General features: G+C 36.1%; 2 protein-coding genes across 2 annotated transcripts; both read right to left on the reverse strand.

Annotated features, from left to right (window-relative positions):
* Nucleotides 1-5,286: 5,286 nt before the first annotated feature.
* On the reverse strand, nt 5,287-6,303 carry LOC103506032 (conserved oligomeric Golgi complex subunit 2-like). The gene has a single exon (XM_008470411.3). The coding sequence runs from the start codon at nt 6,301-6,303 to the stop codon at nt 5,287-5,289; it is 1,017 nt and encodes a 338-aa protein (XP_008468633.1).
* Nucleotides 6,304-7,945: 1,642 nt separating this feature from the next.
* LOC103506033 (conserved oligomeric Golgi complex subunit 2-like) lies at nt 7,946-18,126 on the reverse strand. Its single transcript, XM_026821197.1, has 3 exons — nt 17,751-18,126; nt 8,987-10,172; nt 7,946-8,414 (listed from the first exon to the last, which is right to left on the reverse strand). The coding sequence occupies exons 1-3, from the start codon at nt 18,119-18,121 to the stop codon at nt 8,037-8,039; spliced, it is 1,935 nt and encodes a 644-aa protein (XP_026676998.1). The 5' UTR covers nt 18,122-18,126; the 3' UTR covers nt 7,946-8,036.
* Between the last annotated feature and the right edge of the window lie 363 nt (nt 18,127-18,489).

The following is an 18,489-nucleotide window of genomic DNA, read 5'->3' on the forward strand; positions in this document are numbered from 1 at the left end:
GCCATCGACCAGTTTCGATTGATTTTTAGTTGCTATGGATACAATATACACTGGAATGCAAAAAATTCAGGACAGTTTTCAGTTTTCATTGAACATTGTTACAGCCATTTTAAGGTCAATCTGTTCCAAATTTTCCGTACGTCAGTGTATTGAAATTAAAATGTAAAAGAAAGTCGGAAATACACATTGCGCTTACGTAACCAGGAGGAGTTTAGGATCCACTATGCATATGAATTTTAGGAAAGCACTGAAAGGAATCCCTCATTATTAAGGTACGACTGTGCATTCGGCACTTAATTTCTCAACCTAAGTAGAACTGACTGTAAACGTAATCTTATAGAGATAAAGACAGAGGTATTGTTTATCGGAAAAACGTTTACTCCACCCAATAGTAGACCCGAGCTTAATTATACCAGGTTGTATATTTCAGTGCAACACGACTTAGAACATGATTGAGAAACAATAAAATTGCAAAGAGAATAAAAATTGAACCTTACCTAGAGTTAAGTAAGTTAGTAAGTATTATGACGTATAATAGTAATTTCAAGTCAAAATCTATTGTGGTACGTTTGACAGCGTTGCTTTGTCTTTTGACGATTCACTAGTCTTAATTTTTCAACCTAAATAGAACTGACTGTAAACGTAATCTTATAGAGATAAAGACAGAGGTATTGTTTATCGGAAAAACATTTACTCTTTCCAATAGTGGACACGAGTTTAATTATACCAGGTTGTATATTTCAGTGCAACACGACTTAGAACATGATTGAGAAACAATAAAATTGCAAAGAGAATAAAAATTGAATATTAGTACTCTTATATTATAATAAACCATGTATGAATGGCATATCATGTCAGTTACTAATTAATCAGAGTACCATTCGTGGCCGAGTGGGTATCACACTAGGCTTGGACGCCGGAGGTCCCAGGTTCGACTACCGATACCGGCAGGGTCGAAGGTTTTTCGGCTCTGTGCTAGGGATAGGTTCGAGGAAAAGCACAGAGCCAGATTAGACTCTGTGCTTTTTCTCGAATTCTAGGTCCATCTCACCACTTGCAACCCTTTATCTTCTTCCTTTATTCTACCTTTTTCCAATGCTATTTGGGGTGGGCGTTTCCTCCTTGTATTTCATCTCTCCAATACAGACTTTTGAATACTTCTTCTTTTCTCTATTCGTTTTCTCTCCAAGATCCTCGAAAATCCAAGATCGCTAAAAAAGATCTTCCTTCCACTTTATCTCTCCATGTCATTTTCGGCCGACCGCGACCCCTTCTCCTTTTACCCCCTGTATCTAAACTCAATTCTGTTTTCTACATAATTTTCATCGTACCACCCCGTAGATTGGCAATCTCCATTCAACATGTTGACATAACTAAGGTAGTACCTAAGTATCTGATTAGGAAATGAAATCTAAATTCAATGGGATCTCAATATCCATTGTTCTTTGGTATTTATGTTTGTAACAAGAAATAAACCACGTGTTGTGTGTAACATGGATTTGTTTACAAACAAGTGGTGATTCTAACTTGGTGGCGTAGGGCGTAGTGTTCAAGAATCTCAAGGTGAAGGCGTGTGGTAGGTAAAAGGGAGGAAAAGGGTTCAACCCCAGTCAAGGCATGGAATTTCATTATCCCTCGTTCATTTGAGAATGTGACTACAAAGCCCACATAACGAGAGATCTCTAATGCGTTCTACTATTTGCAACTTACAGATCAAAAATTCCAATTTGAACAATAGGGACATTAAACGTAAATTATACATAGGTATTGCAGAAAAAAAATCGAATTATAATTTAATACTAAACTAAGAAGACAATATAATCTAGTGTCGGCATTTACTGTCACATAATGTTCTTCCTCGAATGACTTGACCTGGACTCGAACCACCAACCTCCCCATCCAAAGTCTCCACTACACCACTGAGGTTGTACATAAGAATTTCGAAAGTCCAATACTCGATATTTTCAGCAGCTTTATTAGATAAAATTTCCATTACGTAAACACAAAATAAGACAAAAAATGTGGATTCAAAAATCCCAATGTAACCCAAGTAGATACAAGTCAGGACTCAGGAGTCAATGACATACATGAGAAAATACCCTGCAGGTCTACAAATGTTCTACCCTACATCGAAAATTTGTAAAAAAAAATACATATAAACATCTACAGCTACACTTGCGAGCAAAAAATTGGGGAAAGATGGCCTTTGAAACATTTTAAACATCAATAATATTTCAATTTAAAAAAGAGCGAACTAGACAACCAAAGACGGTATCTTGAGTACAAAATGTTCTACCCTACATCCAAAATTTGTAAAAAAAAAAATAATAAAAAAAATAAAAAAATACATATAAGCATCTACACTTGCGAGCAAAAAATTCGGGAAAGATGGCCTTTGAAACATTTTAAACATCAATAATATTTCAATTTAAAAAAGAGCGAACTAGACAACCAAAGACGGTATCTTGAAGACAAGACTGACACGAGATTTAAGCTGATAAAAAAAAGGCTGTCAGAGTAAAGAAATGCAAACTGTCCCAAATTCTTTGCAATCGAGTGTACATGGATTTTTGGATTTGAATACAGGTAACATTACGAGGTAGGTATTCAATACCTTACGTGATTTCAACATTTTAATCATCTCAGGTTTATTTTGATAACAAATATAATTATTTTCCCCTTCTCTAACACTCTCATTGCAACACTTTCCGAAAACGTGGTTGAGTGGAAAATAAGAAGAAATCAGAAAAAAATACCCAAGGAGATTAATAAAAAAAAAAAAAAAAATAATAACATAAGAATGATTCGCCTCAGATAAAGCCGAGGAAAGATTAGAAACATAACATTACGAATTGAAAATTCAAACTGTTTAACTTACCTACCTCCCACGGAGCTCTAACGTTATCAACTCAAAATTCACCGAATTCGGATACCCGGCTGGATTATGACCCAGATATACGTACAACAAAACGATTTGGAATTTCAGTCAGCAATTAAGTAGGTGCTTCCGTGTATGGGACTTGTTCGAGTGGGCGAAAGAAAAACTTTAAAGATAAGAAAAAACGGGCACAATTTTTTTCTTTTTTGGTCGACTTTTTCCTACCCTATCCTCCTCCTCAATTTCTGGACGATAAAACCTGCGTTGTTGTACGACTAGTTCCAACCTCTACAAAAACCTCTAAAAAAAGAACAAATTTTTTTCTCTTTCTCGGAACGGTTGGCTTTTTCCTACCCTGTCCTCCTTCTCAATTTTGGGACGATAATAAGACCCCCCTTGTTACAAGTTCCCTCGATCAAACCTCTTGGAAAAAACGGACCATTTTTTTTCTCTTTCTCGAAACGGCCGACTTTCTCTCCTACGTCCTTATCCTAATTGTCAATTTCGAGACGATAAGACCTCCGTTGTTACAGTTCCCTCTATCGAACTTCTAAAGAAGAAGAAGAAAAAGAAAAAAAAAAAAAAAAAAAAAAAAAAACGGACTAATATTTTCTTTTTCTCGGAACAGCTGACTTTACCCTATCTTCCTTCTTCTCAATTTCGGGACGATTAGACCTCCATAGTTTCCTTGATCAATCCTCTCGAAAAAAAAAGAAAAAAAAAAGAGAGATGGGAACTATTTTTCTCGGATTCTCGGAACGGTTGACCTTCTCCTACCCTATCAAAAAAAAAAAAAAAATCTTTTTCTCTGATTCTCGGTACAGCTGACTTTACCCTATCCTCCTTCTTCTCAATTTCGGGACGATTAGACCTCCATTGTTACATTTCCCTCTATCAAACCCTCTATCTGAGGGGGAAAAAAATCTTATTCTCTGATTCTCAGAACCGCCAACTTCTTCCTACCCTATCCTCCTTCTCAGGGGTGCAATAGTCCTACATACTGGACTCCGCACACAGGAATTTCACCAGAAAAGACCCCCATTTCAATGTAATGTAATGTAATCCTCCTTCTCAATTTTGGGACCATTAGACCTCCGGTGTTACTTTTATCAAACCTCCAAGGGGGAAAAAATCCCAGCGGAACAATTTTTCCCTCATCCCGTTATAAATGAACAGGAACACGGGACGGAACTCCTAATCGAGCAAGTGCGTGAAAACCGCGGCCCGTCAGTTCTGAATTTCATAATTTCGACGTCTTTCCTTCGTCATCCGCCGAGTTGCAATCATCTCGCAGTATCGCGACTGAAAATATTTCGGGCAACAGGTGGACAGAGCGAAGTATTTTGGATTGATTTTACCGAGGTAAGTTATAGTTTTTTGACGTGTAGGTAGCTTTTAATAGAATAGTTTTCTACTTAAAAGTTCTTTTTATTTCCTCGGGACTTTATCCGGTTTTGACTTTTTTTATGCTTTAATGCAAAAATTAAATGTTAAAAAAAAAAAAATAATAATAATAAAAAAAATTCATTCAAAAATTTGTTTTTAAATCTAGAGCCAAAATTGATTGTGGAAGTATTGAGCACGAAATTATTTTATTATTCGATTAGGAATTTTAAGTTTATCAAGTCAAGCATTTACTTAAATAGTCAAATGCTTGTAACAAATGTATCCACACCTCGACAAATTACATGACTTAAAAATAAATGTGTGTACCAAGACTACCAAGTTGTGTAGCAAAAATTACCTATATCACAATTCTGTAACAAGATTTGACTCAAATATGCAAAGATCCTTAGTTAAATAAGAGCATGTACATATTATTATTATTATTATTATTTAATATGTTCAACTCTTTATTTCGTTCACGATGTACGTAAGTATGTATCAAAGGCGTGTAATGTAGGTACTTGTAAATTGCAGGTCAAGTAGGTAGGTAGACCTCTTACAATCTTACATAATTATATCAGATTTCCAATATCACTGATGAAAATGCTGAGGTGTGTAATTTTGCACGCTTTCCCTTTTCAACACCTTTTGAGCACTCATATCTTGAATTTTTATCAATTTATTAAATATCAATAAATGAACTGGTTATAATTTATCCCAACAACATCGATGGTTGGATATTTGTTGGCCTTACGATATAACGTACGTTACCTTTTTTTAAGAGGTTTGACAGAGGGAACTGTAACTGCTATGGTCTTATCGTCCCGAAATCGAAGAGAGAAGGAAGACAGGATAGGAAAAAGCCAGCCGTTCCGAGAACGAACATTATCCCATCAGCTTAGTTGGTAGGATAAAATCCGCCCGGGCGGATTTTATCCTACCAACTAAGCTAACTAGGCTGGCAAAAAAGATCTTTTATTTTCACTGCCCTGACGCAAAGACCAGTCCCTATAATATTTGGTTCATCTACTACAGTCCAGCTGATCAAGAAATTGAGTGCTCTCCTTGTAGCGACGATGAAACATGTCTGCATTACCAGGAGCAAAAATTGATTTCACATACAGTGTAAATCGTTTCAGTACTTGTGGAATCATGCAGTTAACGAGCAAGTTGAATGAATCAATTTCAATAGCACCAAAGATTTGCTTGAAACTATCAACGTGGGACAAAACACGAGCAAATAAACCTTCCAGGGATCTTGGGTCAGAAGCTAATGATTCTTCATTAATCAATTCATCAAATAAGGGAGCAAGTATTTCTTGATTGATCAATTTTTCTACATGAGTCACGTCAGTTAAATTTACCAGGGCTATAATGAAACACGATACTTTGCTACTTTCCCGGTTATTATACGCTCTTAGTAGAAGATTTTGGATTTTGGTTAGTAGACATTGCTTCAAAGATTCCCAATTGGTGCTGATCTTTTCAAACTCGGGTTTATCTTTGCACGCATTGATATGGAACTGAATGAAAGTGATTTCAGAAAGTATTCTCTCCAGAATAATCGTCTCATCATCACAGTTGTGCAATTGATTTAAAACCTTCATTGAATGTTCAATGTGTCTTATGTTTGTAAGAACTTGCTTTTGTAACTTCAACTGTTTCTTCTTTTTGATATAAACATTCATTTCTTCGATCGTGTTTGCCAATTTCCCATGGGTTTGTCGAATGTGTCCAGACAGTTGACCAATAGGAGACTGGATATTGTCTAATCTTTTGTCCAGGTCAATCAGATTGGTTGATAAACTGATAAACTCAGTGTAGTCCTTATTGATCAGTTCAATCATTGCAGATCTCAGTGTTTTCAAATATATTCCGAGATCATCTCGCATGATTTCCAAGTTGGCATTTCTTCTATGATCTTGTAGGAATTGGTCGACGGAGAATGACTCTTTGATGAATTCATCTGCGTTGAAACAAAGTTCTTGTGGACATTTGGGAAGAACAAAGTCTCCGGGTGCTGAGTTTGGTATCATCATCTTGTATTTCTGAAACAAACAAATGCAATTTATTATAAAAGGTAAAGAGATTAAAAATGGTAAACGTAAGTGCATACTATGATAAATACTGACTAACAATCTTCGATGTCTAAAATGGAAAGTCATTACAATTTCTTTTCCATTGAAGTATAATGCAAAACAAAGCTCTTCAGTTCAGTGAATCACTAGTAAAGGACTCAAGAGGTCGAAGAATTCTTTCTTCAAATTCAAAAGCCTTTCATTCCTCAGAGAAAGGGAGGGAGGGGAAGGATTCTCCCTCCCTTCCGGTTTTAATTACTTGCTAAATTCCTCCCCCCTTGGACTCCCCCCCCCTCCTCCTGACAACCGAATACAGAGGGAATTGATTCAGAAGGACGACTTTCCATCATCTTTGTTACCAGGCATCCGTTTAGGAGGGGGTGATCGAAATTCTGGATGGTATGGAGAGAGGATAAATGAATTCTGGATAGTATGGAGAGAGGATAAATGAATTCTGGATGGTATGGAGAGGATAAATGGAATTTGCCACTCTGAGAAATTACCTACTTCTGGGTGTATGCTATTCGCGAGATACAGATTATTTTTTTAGAGCCCCATTAGAGTTTTTTTTTTTTTTACTGTAGGTCATAGGTGTTATCAAATTTTAGCATACCTATTACCTACATACCCTACATTAATAAATAAATAACGAATAAATAGGGTTATTAATGGAAAGTAATAACTTTTTACCATGTCTGCCCCTCATAATCAAGGTCAACATAAATTATTAACCAATTAAACAAAGTATGTATAACACAATTAAATTGCCTGCCTCCCCTTAGGCAACTTTACATTTAAAAAAAAAAAAAAAAAAAAAAAAAAGGTTTGCGTTGTCCAGTCCTACGATATAAAACCCAATACCCTCAGGGAGCACATGGCCACATACATAGAGCATGTCTGCTCTATGTAACGAGGAACAATGGAATTTTCCTTTTTTGTCTACGACTTCTAGATCCCGAGATAAATCGATTTAAAAAATACCGGTAAATCTTGAACTTTCACGACATACGCTCCCGTACACGATGACGTAACATCAAATGTCCCGAGCAAAGCTCCCTCGCAGGCAACACATTAATGTGTTTGTGCGCTTACGTTTCTGCGCATTTCTTTCTGCTCCTCCGCAAGCGTGCTTGTAACCTACGGGACGAAAAAGACAACTGCGTGAAGTCTGACGTCACACATCTTTGAACTCTTTCATTAGAACGGAAAATAAAAATTGAATTTTCGACCTTTTACAGTTATTTGGAGTTTTGACCTCAGATTTGGATTTTTCACAACTTTTTACATAGGAATCGCCCATTTATTAATATTTTTTACCCATTTGCAACTGCTCCATTAGGAATTAGCTCTCGAGAGCGCCATATTAAATTTCCGTTGATTTTCATATTGTATTCCATTTCCCACTTTCTACTCCCTTTTCCTCCAAGTTTTTCATCCCTCTTATTTAATTCTCATTTCTTTTATCTTTCAAACTCTTTGTCTTCCCATCCCCTTTATGACTTTCTGATTTCTCATTGTTTCTGTTTTATTGTGGTCGGAAAATATAGAATTACATTAAATAGCGAACATTAAAATCTAATACATAGAGTTTAAACATTGAAAAGCACGAGACAAGATGCTAGGTAGAAGACGGAAAAGCAGTAACAGAAGAGCATACTAAATACATATTTCTACTAAAAAATGTCTTTTCCATTTTACTCTTCTGTCTGTTTTGACAAAGAGCGTTCTACAATTTGAACCAGTTCTGATAAACTATCAACATCGTTGATATTCAAGCCTGTTTTCTGAACTACAGTTCTATAATGTTCAACATCCAGGGAGATCTGTTGCTTGATCTTTTCTTCATCTCCTACACCTCCACTTTTAGAATTATCACCTCCAGACTTTTCCCGGATTTTCTTGAATCTCCTCAAACTTTCCTCGGTTCGCTGCACAGACGTAATCACCTCACGGACAGAGTTGAAATACTCCTTGGTTATTTTGCTGAAAATCTGTAGCAGCCACTCTTTGGAGCCGGGAAAGTCGTTCATGAATTTTAGCGGTGGAGCGATTAGCAAGCTGACATATCGTTTCTGTTTGAAAAATTACTATTAGAATTTGACAGGGATTTTAAGAGCGCTTTGTTGGGTATTTGGGTACGTTTCTTTCTTCATTCTCTTTGTTCATCCTTTTCCTTTCACTCACCAACCTCAGTGGTGTAGTGGTTAGCGCCGTGGACTTCGGATCTGGAGGTTGGTGGTTCGAGTCCTAGTCAAGTCATAAAATTTAGCGTAGTGCATTAAGCAGGGAACGACATTTGTGACAGGCATTTATGCTCAACACAATTAAAATTCCTTTTCCTTTCACTCTCTTTGAGAGCTCCCACGTTCTTTTCACTTTTTTCTTTGCATTTTACAAGTTTCTTCTTCTCTTTTCTTATTAGTCACAGAAGAAACACATTTTATCAGACAACAATTCTCTAGCCTTTTTCGCAATGCTGATGAGACCCCTATTCAGAGTCTGATTGGGACTTGCAACCTGTATGACACTATCAATGCAATCGAAATACTATCAACAGTATCAACTCAATCCTCAGTTCAATTCAATTTCTGCACTCCTAATACAATTTCCTTCCGAAGGATATATCCGTTCTCTCTTCGTACGCTATCATTTCTTCTGTTGTATTCAAGTTTAACAGTCTGAAATGACGTGGAATATCATTGACAGATCGGATGTGTGCCAAACTCTCCTTGGCAACATGGTCGATGATTTTCTCTTCAATGAGAGTTACTTTTCCACTCAATACAACCAAGCTTTCCTCAAGACTATCCTGGAGACATTTTCTCTTCTGCTCAGAAAGTATTATCTTTTGAGATACAACATCCACCAACGATGAAAGTTTGGACCTCAACCATTGTATGTCATTGTTTAAGCATACCAGGAACAATGTTTTCTGAATGTTGACGTCCGTTTTGGGCCAATCATCTTTCATAGTTTCATCACAAAACGTACAGAAACGTGATATGATCTGCAAAGTTAATTTCCACAAGCGACGTACTATTGGTGGTAGGAACACTTGGTCACTCCAGCACATTTCAATACATTCCCAAGTCTGCTTCACTGCAGCTAACTTGCAAGGTTTGTTCTTATCTACCTTGAAGTCTGATCCTGGTAATATTGCAAGAGACGTCTCAACTTTTCCAGCTATATTTTGAAATCTCAACTGAAAATAGACCGTTACATTCCAGCTATTGATAAACTGTTTATATTCCTCACAGTCCCGAACTTTCTTTACACTTTGCCAATCATTACAACGATCCTCCAGCTGATCAAGAAATTGAGTGCTCTCCTTGTAGCGACGATGAAACATGTCAGCATTACCAGGAGCAAAAATTGATTTCACATACAGTGTAAATCGTTTCAGTACTTGTGGAATCATGCAGTTAACGAGTAAGTTGAATGAATCAATTTCAATAGCACCAAAGATTTGCTTGAAACTATCAACGTGGGATAAAACACGAGCAAATAAACCTTCCAGGGATCTTGGGTCAGAAGCTAATGATTCTTCATTAATCAATTCATCAAACAAGGGAGCAAGTATTTCTTTATTGATCAGTTTCTCTACATGTGTAACGTCAGTTAAATTTACCAGGGCTATAATGAAACACGATACTTTGCTACTTTCCCGGTTATTATACACTCTCAGTAGAAGATTTTGGATTTTGGTTAGTAGACATTGCTTCAAAGATTCCCAATTGCTGCTGATCTTTTCAAACTCTGGCTTATCTTTGCACGCATTGATATGGAACTGAATGAAAGTGATTTCAGAAAGTAATTTAAAATTCCCTGTACTTGTTGGAAACAAATTAGTTCTCAAAAAAGTTTCGTCTGCCTCCTTTCAGTGTAATATTGGCACGTAGGTATTACAATACTTGTACGGAAGTGGGAGTCCTTCTGGTACAGACATTAAGCAGTGGATAAAAAATATTTCTCCTTACCGCGTACATCAGGTATTGATGGTAAAGTGATTTAAAATTCCCTGTACTTGTTGGAAACAAATTAGTTCCCAAAAAAGTTTCGTCTGCCTCCTTTCAGTGTAATAATACCGGCACGTAGGTATTACAATACTTAGGTATATGGGAGTGGGAGTCCTTCTGGTACAGACATTAAGCAGTGGATAAAAAATATTTCTCCTTACCGCGTACATCAGGTATTGATGGTAAAGTATTTTGTTCAGACAAAATTTTCACTCCCACTCAATTTCACGCCTCGAAAAATAATCCTCACAATTTTGAAATTATTAAAAATAATAATCTAATATATAAAATCATGTATAGGTATATCATACCCAGGTAGGTAGTGTTAGTACCTACTCAAAAACTTTTTTTTTTTTATTTCGTGAATTTCCAACAAATTTGGCCGACTATTTTGATCCAATTTCCTGAATTCTATCAATTGTGGTCAAATTCTCAAATTATATTGAGGATGAAATTCCATACTTCGGCTAGGATTGAACCCACGCCCTCCTGTTTACCAGGCAAGCGCCTTGACCACTACACCACCGAGGCAGGTAAATACACATGTAGGTATATATAAAATCATGTCTAGGTAGATAGTGTTAGTACCTACTCAAATTTTTTTTTTTTTGTATTTCGTAAATTTCCAACAAATTTGGCCGACTATTTTGATCCAATTTCCTGAAGTCTATCAATTGTGGTCAAATTCTCAAATTATATTGAGGATGAAATTCCATACCTCGGCTAGGATTGAACCCACGCCCTCCTGTTTACCAGGCAAGCGCCTTGACCACTACACCACCGAGGCAGGTAAATACACATGTAGGTACCTACATACCTGGGTAGGTTATAAGCAAATAAGTAGACATGCCTACCACAAAGTAGTTCCCAGAGTTGTGGTATTTCAGATGATTGTTTACATGAGGATAACATTCTTATTGATGCTCAGCACTGATATTAGATTATGTGGGCAGAATGTGTACATATGTATACTAGATAATTATGCTCAAGAATTTTCATTATTCATGGAAATTAACACGTGTAAATTAGTTCCAAGAGAGGAGGGAGGGGGACTTTGTTTCAAGAAAGGGGGGGGGGGTATGCAGGGCAAATTCATGAGTAGGTATTTCAATTGCGTTTCTTGTGACTGAATTCTGAACTTTATCAAGTTTCATATTCGAGATAAAACAGGACCTATTTCTCAAGATCGACCAGTTTGGCAGTGTTCTACAAAAGAGTATTATCAGAGATACTGTCATTAAAAAGAAAATCGACTGACTCACTATTTTATCAGTAATGCAAAACATGGTGATGATTACAAAAAAGTTGTTGAAGCAAGTAGTACACGTACGTATCCATCACACACCGAATTGTATGAATTAAAGAAGAAATAAAATTTTCAGGTATGAAAATGATCCTGAGTTTCGCAAATTGTCATGCTATTAAAAGGAAATGTTGGTTTAATAAAAGTCAGTGTAAACCTATCTGTACTAAAGAGCATCGAACCAATTCTTTTTTTTTATGATATTACCATTTTTTTTTCAAACGTTAATAAAATCAGACTTACCTAACAAATGCCCGGAACCACAAAAAAGTCTTCTAAAGAATGAACCAGCTCAAAACCAAATTGTCATGTTATTAAAAGGAAATGTTGGTTTAATAAAAGTCAGTGTAAACCTATCTGTACTAAAGAGAATGGACCATCGAACCAATTCTTTTTTTTATGATAATACCATTTTTTTTCAAACGTTAATAAAATCAGACTTACCTAACAAATGCCCGGAACCACAAAAAAGTCTTCTAAAGAATGAACCAGCTCAAAAAAGTTATGAAAGGGGTAAACTTCTGCTTATTGGAGAAAATTAAAGGCAAAACGTAAGCAATACTTAAACGGATGACAGCATTGAATAAAATGAAACGTAGAAACACTGAAAGCAAAATTGATCTTGCGCAAAAGTATTTCAGTTGCGTTTCTTGTGACTGAATTCTGAACTTTATCAAGTTTCATATTCGAGATAAAACAGGACCTATTTCTCAAGATCGACCAGTTTGGCAGTGTTCTACAAAAGAGTATTATCAGAGATACTGTCATTAAAAAGAAAATCGACTGACTCACTTATCAGTGACACAAATAAAGAAACTGTCAAGTATTGCAGAACAATTCGGTGTGTGATAATACAAAATAAAATAATAAATGAACGGTTTTAATTTTAATTTTACCCAAAAAGGGTCCCTTATTCATTCAAAGGGTCTTATCCATTTAGTCTGGGGCTGAGGAAGTACAAAGTACCTAAGAAGAGAAATTTTTGAATCCGGGTCAAAAAATGGGATGTAGAGCAATCATTTGAAATTTTGTGCTAATTGCTGTTTAACCGCCGACCTTTTTATTCTCCAACCACAAGGTCTGCCCTTGTATTTCATAATTACGAAGATAACTGGGCACTTTCTGTACGCTATCATTTTTATACACATTTATTTAGAAAACGTCAGACATGGGGGTAGGTATGACTAATCTTTACTAAAATTCACTTTATACAGGATAGAGTCTAGCATTCGGACGCTCGCAGGGGCTTTTTTATGTGCTCTACCATTGACATTTTGAGCTACTCTCAAAATAGTAAAGTTCATGCTATTTTATGTCAATTTTTTTCTTCTTCAAAATTCATTAACATTCGAATGAATGTCTCAAAAAGACAAAGTCCAACAAGTGATGTTTACCTGCTGGGCAAGTTTTTTTTTTTTTTTTTTTTTTTTTTTCAAAACTAAAAATCTCGTTAGGATAACTAATGGAAAATCCGTTTCTTTCCGACAAGTAGGTAAACAAAAGACAATAAACTAACCTCAGCAATGTAGTGGTTAGTGGTTCTAATAAACTCAGCAATGTAGTTATTCGTGGTTAGCACGGTGGACTTGGGATTTACCGTGTGGTTAGTGTTTGGATTCCTGGGTGGTTGGATAAAAGATCTCCCCATCTACCTATGCATGATAGAACCAACCAAGTTTCGGCTTATGCACCGAGAAAAAAATTAGTGATAGGGTGAGACTAGTTAGGGTGGAAGAACTCTATTACTGGGTTACTTCCTCTGCTTTAGGTTGCTGGAATGCTATAGGTATTATATTGTCAAGCTTCCCGATATGTAGAGTTCCGGAACCCAGTCACTCGTCACTCGATTGGGTTTCCTGCACCCTAGTTTTTTTTTCTTCTCAGTGCATCCGTATTAGGCAACATTAGGCAACATATCTTCCAGGCTTGCACGTATACCTTTTATTTCGAAAACAAATTAAAAATTAGAACTGTGCCATAGAATTTATAAAAAATAATTTGAATAATCAAACTCAATTTGAAATTCCCTGTACTTGTTGGAAACAAATTAGTTCTCAAAAAAGTTTCGTCTGCCTCCTTTCAGTGTAATACCGGCACGTAGGTATTACAATACTTGTACGGGAGTGGGAGTCCTTCTGGTACAGACATTAAGCAGTGGATAAAAAATATTTCTCCTTACCGCGTACATCAGGTATTGATGGTAAAGTGCTGGAATGCTATAGGTATTATAGTGTCAAGCTTCCCGATATGTAGAGTTCCGGAACCCAGTCACTCGTCACTCGATTGGGTTTCCGGCACCCTAGTTTTTTTTTCACCTCAGTGCATCCGTATTAGGCATCATATCTTCCAGGCTTGCACGTATACCTTTTATTTCGAAAACAAATTGAAAATTATAACTGTGCCATAGAATTTATAAAAAATAATTTGAATAATCAAACTCGATTTAAAATTCCCTGTACTTGTTGGAAACAAATTAGTTCCCAAAAAAGTTTCGTCTGCCTCCTTTCAGTGTAATAATACCGGCACGTAGGTATTACAATACTTAGGTATATGGGAGTGGGAGTCCTTCTGGTACAGACATTAAGCAGTGGATAAAAAATATTTCTCCTTACCGCGTACATCAGGTATTGATGGTAAAGTATTTTGTTCAGACAAAATTTTCACTCCCACTCAATTTCACACCTCGAAAAATAATCCTCACAATTTTGAAATTATTAAAAATAATAATCTAATATATAAAATCATGTATAGGTATATCATACCCAGGTAGGTAGTGTTAGTACCTACTCAAAAACTTTTTTTTTTTTATTTCGTGAATTTCCAACAAATTTGGCCGACTATTTTGATCCAATTTCCTGAATTCTATCAATTGTGGTCAAATTCTCAAATTATATTGAGGATGAAATTCCATACTTCGGCTAGGATTGAACCCACGCCCTCCTGTTTACCAGGCAAGCGCCTTGACCACTACACCACCGAGGCAGGTAAATACACATGTAGGTACCTACATACCTGGGTAGGTTATAAGCAAATAAGTAGACATGCCTACCACAAAGTAGTTCCCAGAGTTGTGGTATTTCAGATGATTGTTTACATGAGGATAACATTCTTATTGATGCTCAGCACTGATATTAGATTAAAAATTAAAAAAAAAAAAAATAGTGATAGGTGCCAAAAGTTAGGGTGGAAGAACTCTACTGTTGGGTTACTTCCCCTGATTTAGGTTATTGGAATGCTATATTATAGTATTGAGCTTCAAGACATACATAGAGTTCAATATCAGAGTTCCGGAGCCCAGTCACTCGATTGGGCTTCCAGCACCCTAATTTTTATACCTACAGTGTAGGTAGGTATGTAAATAAAAATATTATAGAGTAAAATAGAATAGAATATACCTTGTTTATCCTGCTCGAATGAGACTAAAAAGTCCCTTTACCCCAGCAGTCTAAACAAGGTCTCGTGTATTTTATGGGTTTAACATGGTACAATACATAATTAATACAGTAGACCTTACTTAATTACAAATCTGTATGTTGATTGAGCCGACTATCTACATTTTGTAGAGCGGACAAGTAGGTAGGTGGTATACAAGTAACAAAGGTATCCTATTGGATCTTGTACAAAGAGAAATCGCTCTTGGAACGGCTGTCTTTCTCCTGTATTAGCCTCGTTGACTCGTTCTTTCTTCGATTTCGTCAATAGCCTGCGGCACGATAAAGCCTTCGAAAAGACACGAAGGAGAAGAAGAGGAAGAAGAAATCAACACCAACGTTAAGCTTGTTCACAGCTGTCCCAAATTATTTGCAATCGAGTGTACATGGATTTTTGGATTTGAATACAGGTAACATTACGAGGTAGGTATTCAATATCTTACGTGATTTCAACATTTTAATCATCTGAGGTTTATTTTGATAACAAATATAATTATTTTCCCCTTCTCTAACATTCTCATTGCAACACTTCCCGAAAACGTGGTTGAGTGGAAAATAAGAAGAAATCAGAAAAAAAAAAAAAAAAAAAAAAAAAAAAAAAAAAAACCAAAAAAATTAAAAAAAAATAAAAAAAAAAAAAATCTAAAAAAGAAAAAAAAAAAAAAAAAAAAAAAAAAAATACCCAAAGAGATTAATAAAAAATTAAATAAAAAAAGATCTCAAGAAGGTGCTTTAATTAGGTATCTTATGAAATTTCATTGCACCCTCTTCTTCCTACTTATCTGATTAAACATCCTTTTCTATACATCTTTTATTATTAACCTTTTCGAAATACAATACTAATCCAAAGCAAAGATAAGCGTGTGTGCCGTCTGGGTAGGTATTACCATTTTGAACTTGAAATATCTTTTAAGCGACAATCAACCAACAATGGCCTAGGAATCCATTTTAAATAAGTTCCTTTGGGATCAACAAATTTGAATAAGTTTAGCAACACGTGCCAAGGCTTTTTTAAAAAAGTGCAAGGTTTTGTCGGGAAGAGAATTCTAATCCTCATATTGCTTTCTGCTTTCAAAATCCCCGTCAGCTATTTAAACAAGTGCATTTTGTGTGTTCCACATATTTCGGGACGATAAGACCTCCATTGTTACATTTCCCTCTATCAAACCCTCTATCTGAGGGAAAAAAAGGAAAAAATCTTTTTCTTTGATTCTCAGAACCGCCGACTTCTTCCTACCCTATCCTTCTTCTCAATTTTGGGACCATTAGACCTCCGGTGTTACTTTTATCAAACCTCCAAGGGGGGAAAACCCCAGCGGAACAATTTTTCCCTCATCCCGTTATAAATGAACAGGAATACGGGACGGAATTCCTAATCGAGCAAGTGCGTGAAAACCGCGGCCCGTCAGTTCTGAATTTCATTTCATCATTTCGACGTCTTTCCTTCGCCATCACCCGAGTGCAGAAGTTGTAATCATCTCGCAGTATCGCGACTGAAAATATTTCGGGCAACAGGTGGACAGAGCGAAGTATTTTGGATTGATTTTACCGAGGTAAGTTATAGTTTTTTGACGTGTAGCTTTTAATAGAATAGTTTTCTATTGAAAAGCTCTTTTTATTTCCTCGGGACTTTATCCGGTTTTGACTTTTTTTTTATACTTTTTGACTTTTTTTTTATGCAAAAATTAAATGTTAAAAAAAAAAAAAATTCATTCAAAAATTTGTTTTTAAATCTAGAGCCAAAATTGATTGTGGAAGTATTGAGCACGAAATTATTTTATTATTCGATTAGGAATTTTAAGTTTATCAAGTCAAGCATTTACTTAAATAGTCAAATGCTTGTAACAAATGTATCCACACCTCGACAAATTACATGACTTAAAATATGTGTGTACCAAGACTACCAAGTTGTGTAGCAAAAATTACCTATATCACAATTCTGTGACAAGATTTGACTCAAATATGCAAAGATCCTTAGTTAAATAAGAGCATGTACATATTATTATTATTATTATTATTATTATTTAATATGTTCAACTCTTTATCTCGTTCACTATGTACATAAGTATGTATCAAAGGCGTGTAATGTAGGTACTTGTAAATTGCAGGTCAAGTAGGTAGGTAGACCTCTTACAATCTTACATAATTATATCAGATTTCCAATATCACTGATGAAAATGCTGAGGTGTGTAATTTTGCACGCTTTCCCTTTTCAACACCTTTTGAGCACTCATATCTTGAATTTTTATCAATTTATTAAATATCAATAAATGAACTGGTTATAATTTATCCCAACAACATCGATGGTTGGATATTTGTTGGCCTTACGATATAACGTACGTTACCTTTTTTTAAGAGGTTTGACAGAGGGAACTGTAACTGCTATGGTCTTATCGTCCCGAAATCGAAGAGAGTAGGAAGACAGGACAGGAGAAAGCCAGCCATTCCGAGAACGAACATTATACCATCAGGATAAAATCCGCCCCGGGCGGGAATCGAACCCGCGGCCTAGCGCTTATAAGGCAGACGCACTAAGAGAGAAGGAAGACAGGATAGGAGAAAGCCAGCCGTTCCGAGAACGAACATTATACTATCAGGATAAAATCCGCCCCGGGCGGGAATCGAACCCGCGGCCTAGCGCTTACAAGGCAGACGCACTATTTGATGTAAACATTCATTTCTTCGATCGTGTTTGCCAATTTCCCATGGGTTTGACGAATGTGTCCAGACAGTTGACCAATAGGAGACTGGATATTGTCTAATCTTTTGTCCAGGTCAATCAGATTGGTTGATAAACTGATAAACTCAGTGTAGTCCTTGTTGATCAGTTCAATCATTGCAGATCTCAGTGTTTTCAAATATATTCCGAGATCATCTCGCATGATTTCCAAGTTGGCGTTTCTTCTATGATCTTGTAGGAATTGGTCGACGGAGAATGACTCTTTGATGAATTCATCTGCGTTGAAACAAAGTTCTTGTGGACATTTCGGGAGAACAAAGTCTCCGGGTGCTGAGTTTGGTATCATCATCTTGTATTTCTGAAACAAACAAATGAAATTTATTATAAAAGGTAAAGAGATTAAAAATGGTAAACGTAAGTACATACTATGATAAATACTGACTAACAATCTTCGATGTCTAAAATGGAAAGTCATTACAATTTCTTTTCCATTGAAGTATAATGCAAAATTTAACATACTGGGTTAAAGAAATCCATTTCAAGTTTATACTGGGTATCAAATTCCCTTCTCTTTTACCCTTTTTTGTAACGTGTGTTGGTGACAGTCCGCTCAAGGAGACCATTTTGTCAATTAGCCAAGTTAACCCTGCTTTATTTTTATGAATTTTCCTGAAAAAGAGTTCTATCATAGTTATTTTCCTCCTCGATCCTAACTGG

The sequence above is a fragment of the Diaphorina citri genome, unplaced genomic scaffold (genome assembly GCF_000475195.1).
Source record: "Diaphorina citri unplaced genomic scaffold, Diaci psyllid genome assembly version 1.1 scaffold210, whole genome shotgun sequence".
In the NCBI taxonomy this organism is placed as follows: Eukaryota; Metazoa; Arthropoda; class Insecta; order Hemiptera; family Psyllidae; genus Diaphorina; species Diaphorina citri.

Coding starts and splice junctions, on each gene's coding strand:
- LOC103506032 (XM_008470411.3), bottom strand. CDS start 6,303: ATGATGATACCAAACTCAGCACCCGGAGACTTTGTTCTTCCCAAATGT.
- LOC103506033 (XM_026821197.1), bottom strand. CDS start 18,121: ATGATGATACCAAACTCAGCACCCGGAGACTTTGTTCTCCCGAAATGT. Junction 10,173..17,750: donor ATGAATGTTTACATCAAATA/GTGCGTCTGCCT, acceptor GTTTCCAACAAG/TACAGGGAATTTTAAATTAC. Junction 8,415..8,986: donor ATACAACAGAAGAAATGATA/GCGTACGAAGAG, acceptor TTTTTCAAACAG/AAACGATATGTCAGCTTGCT.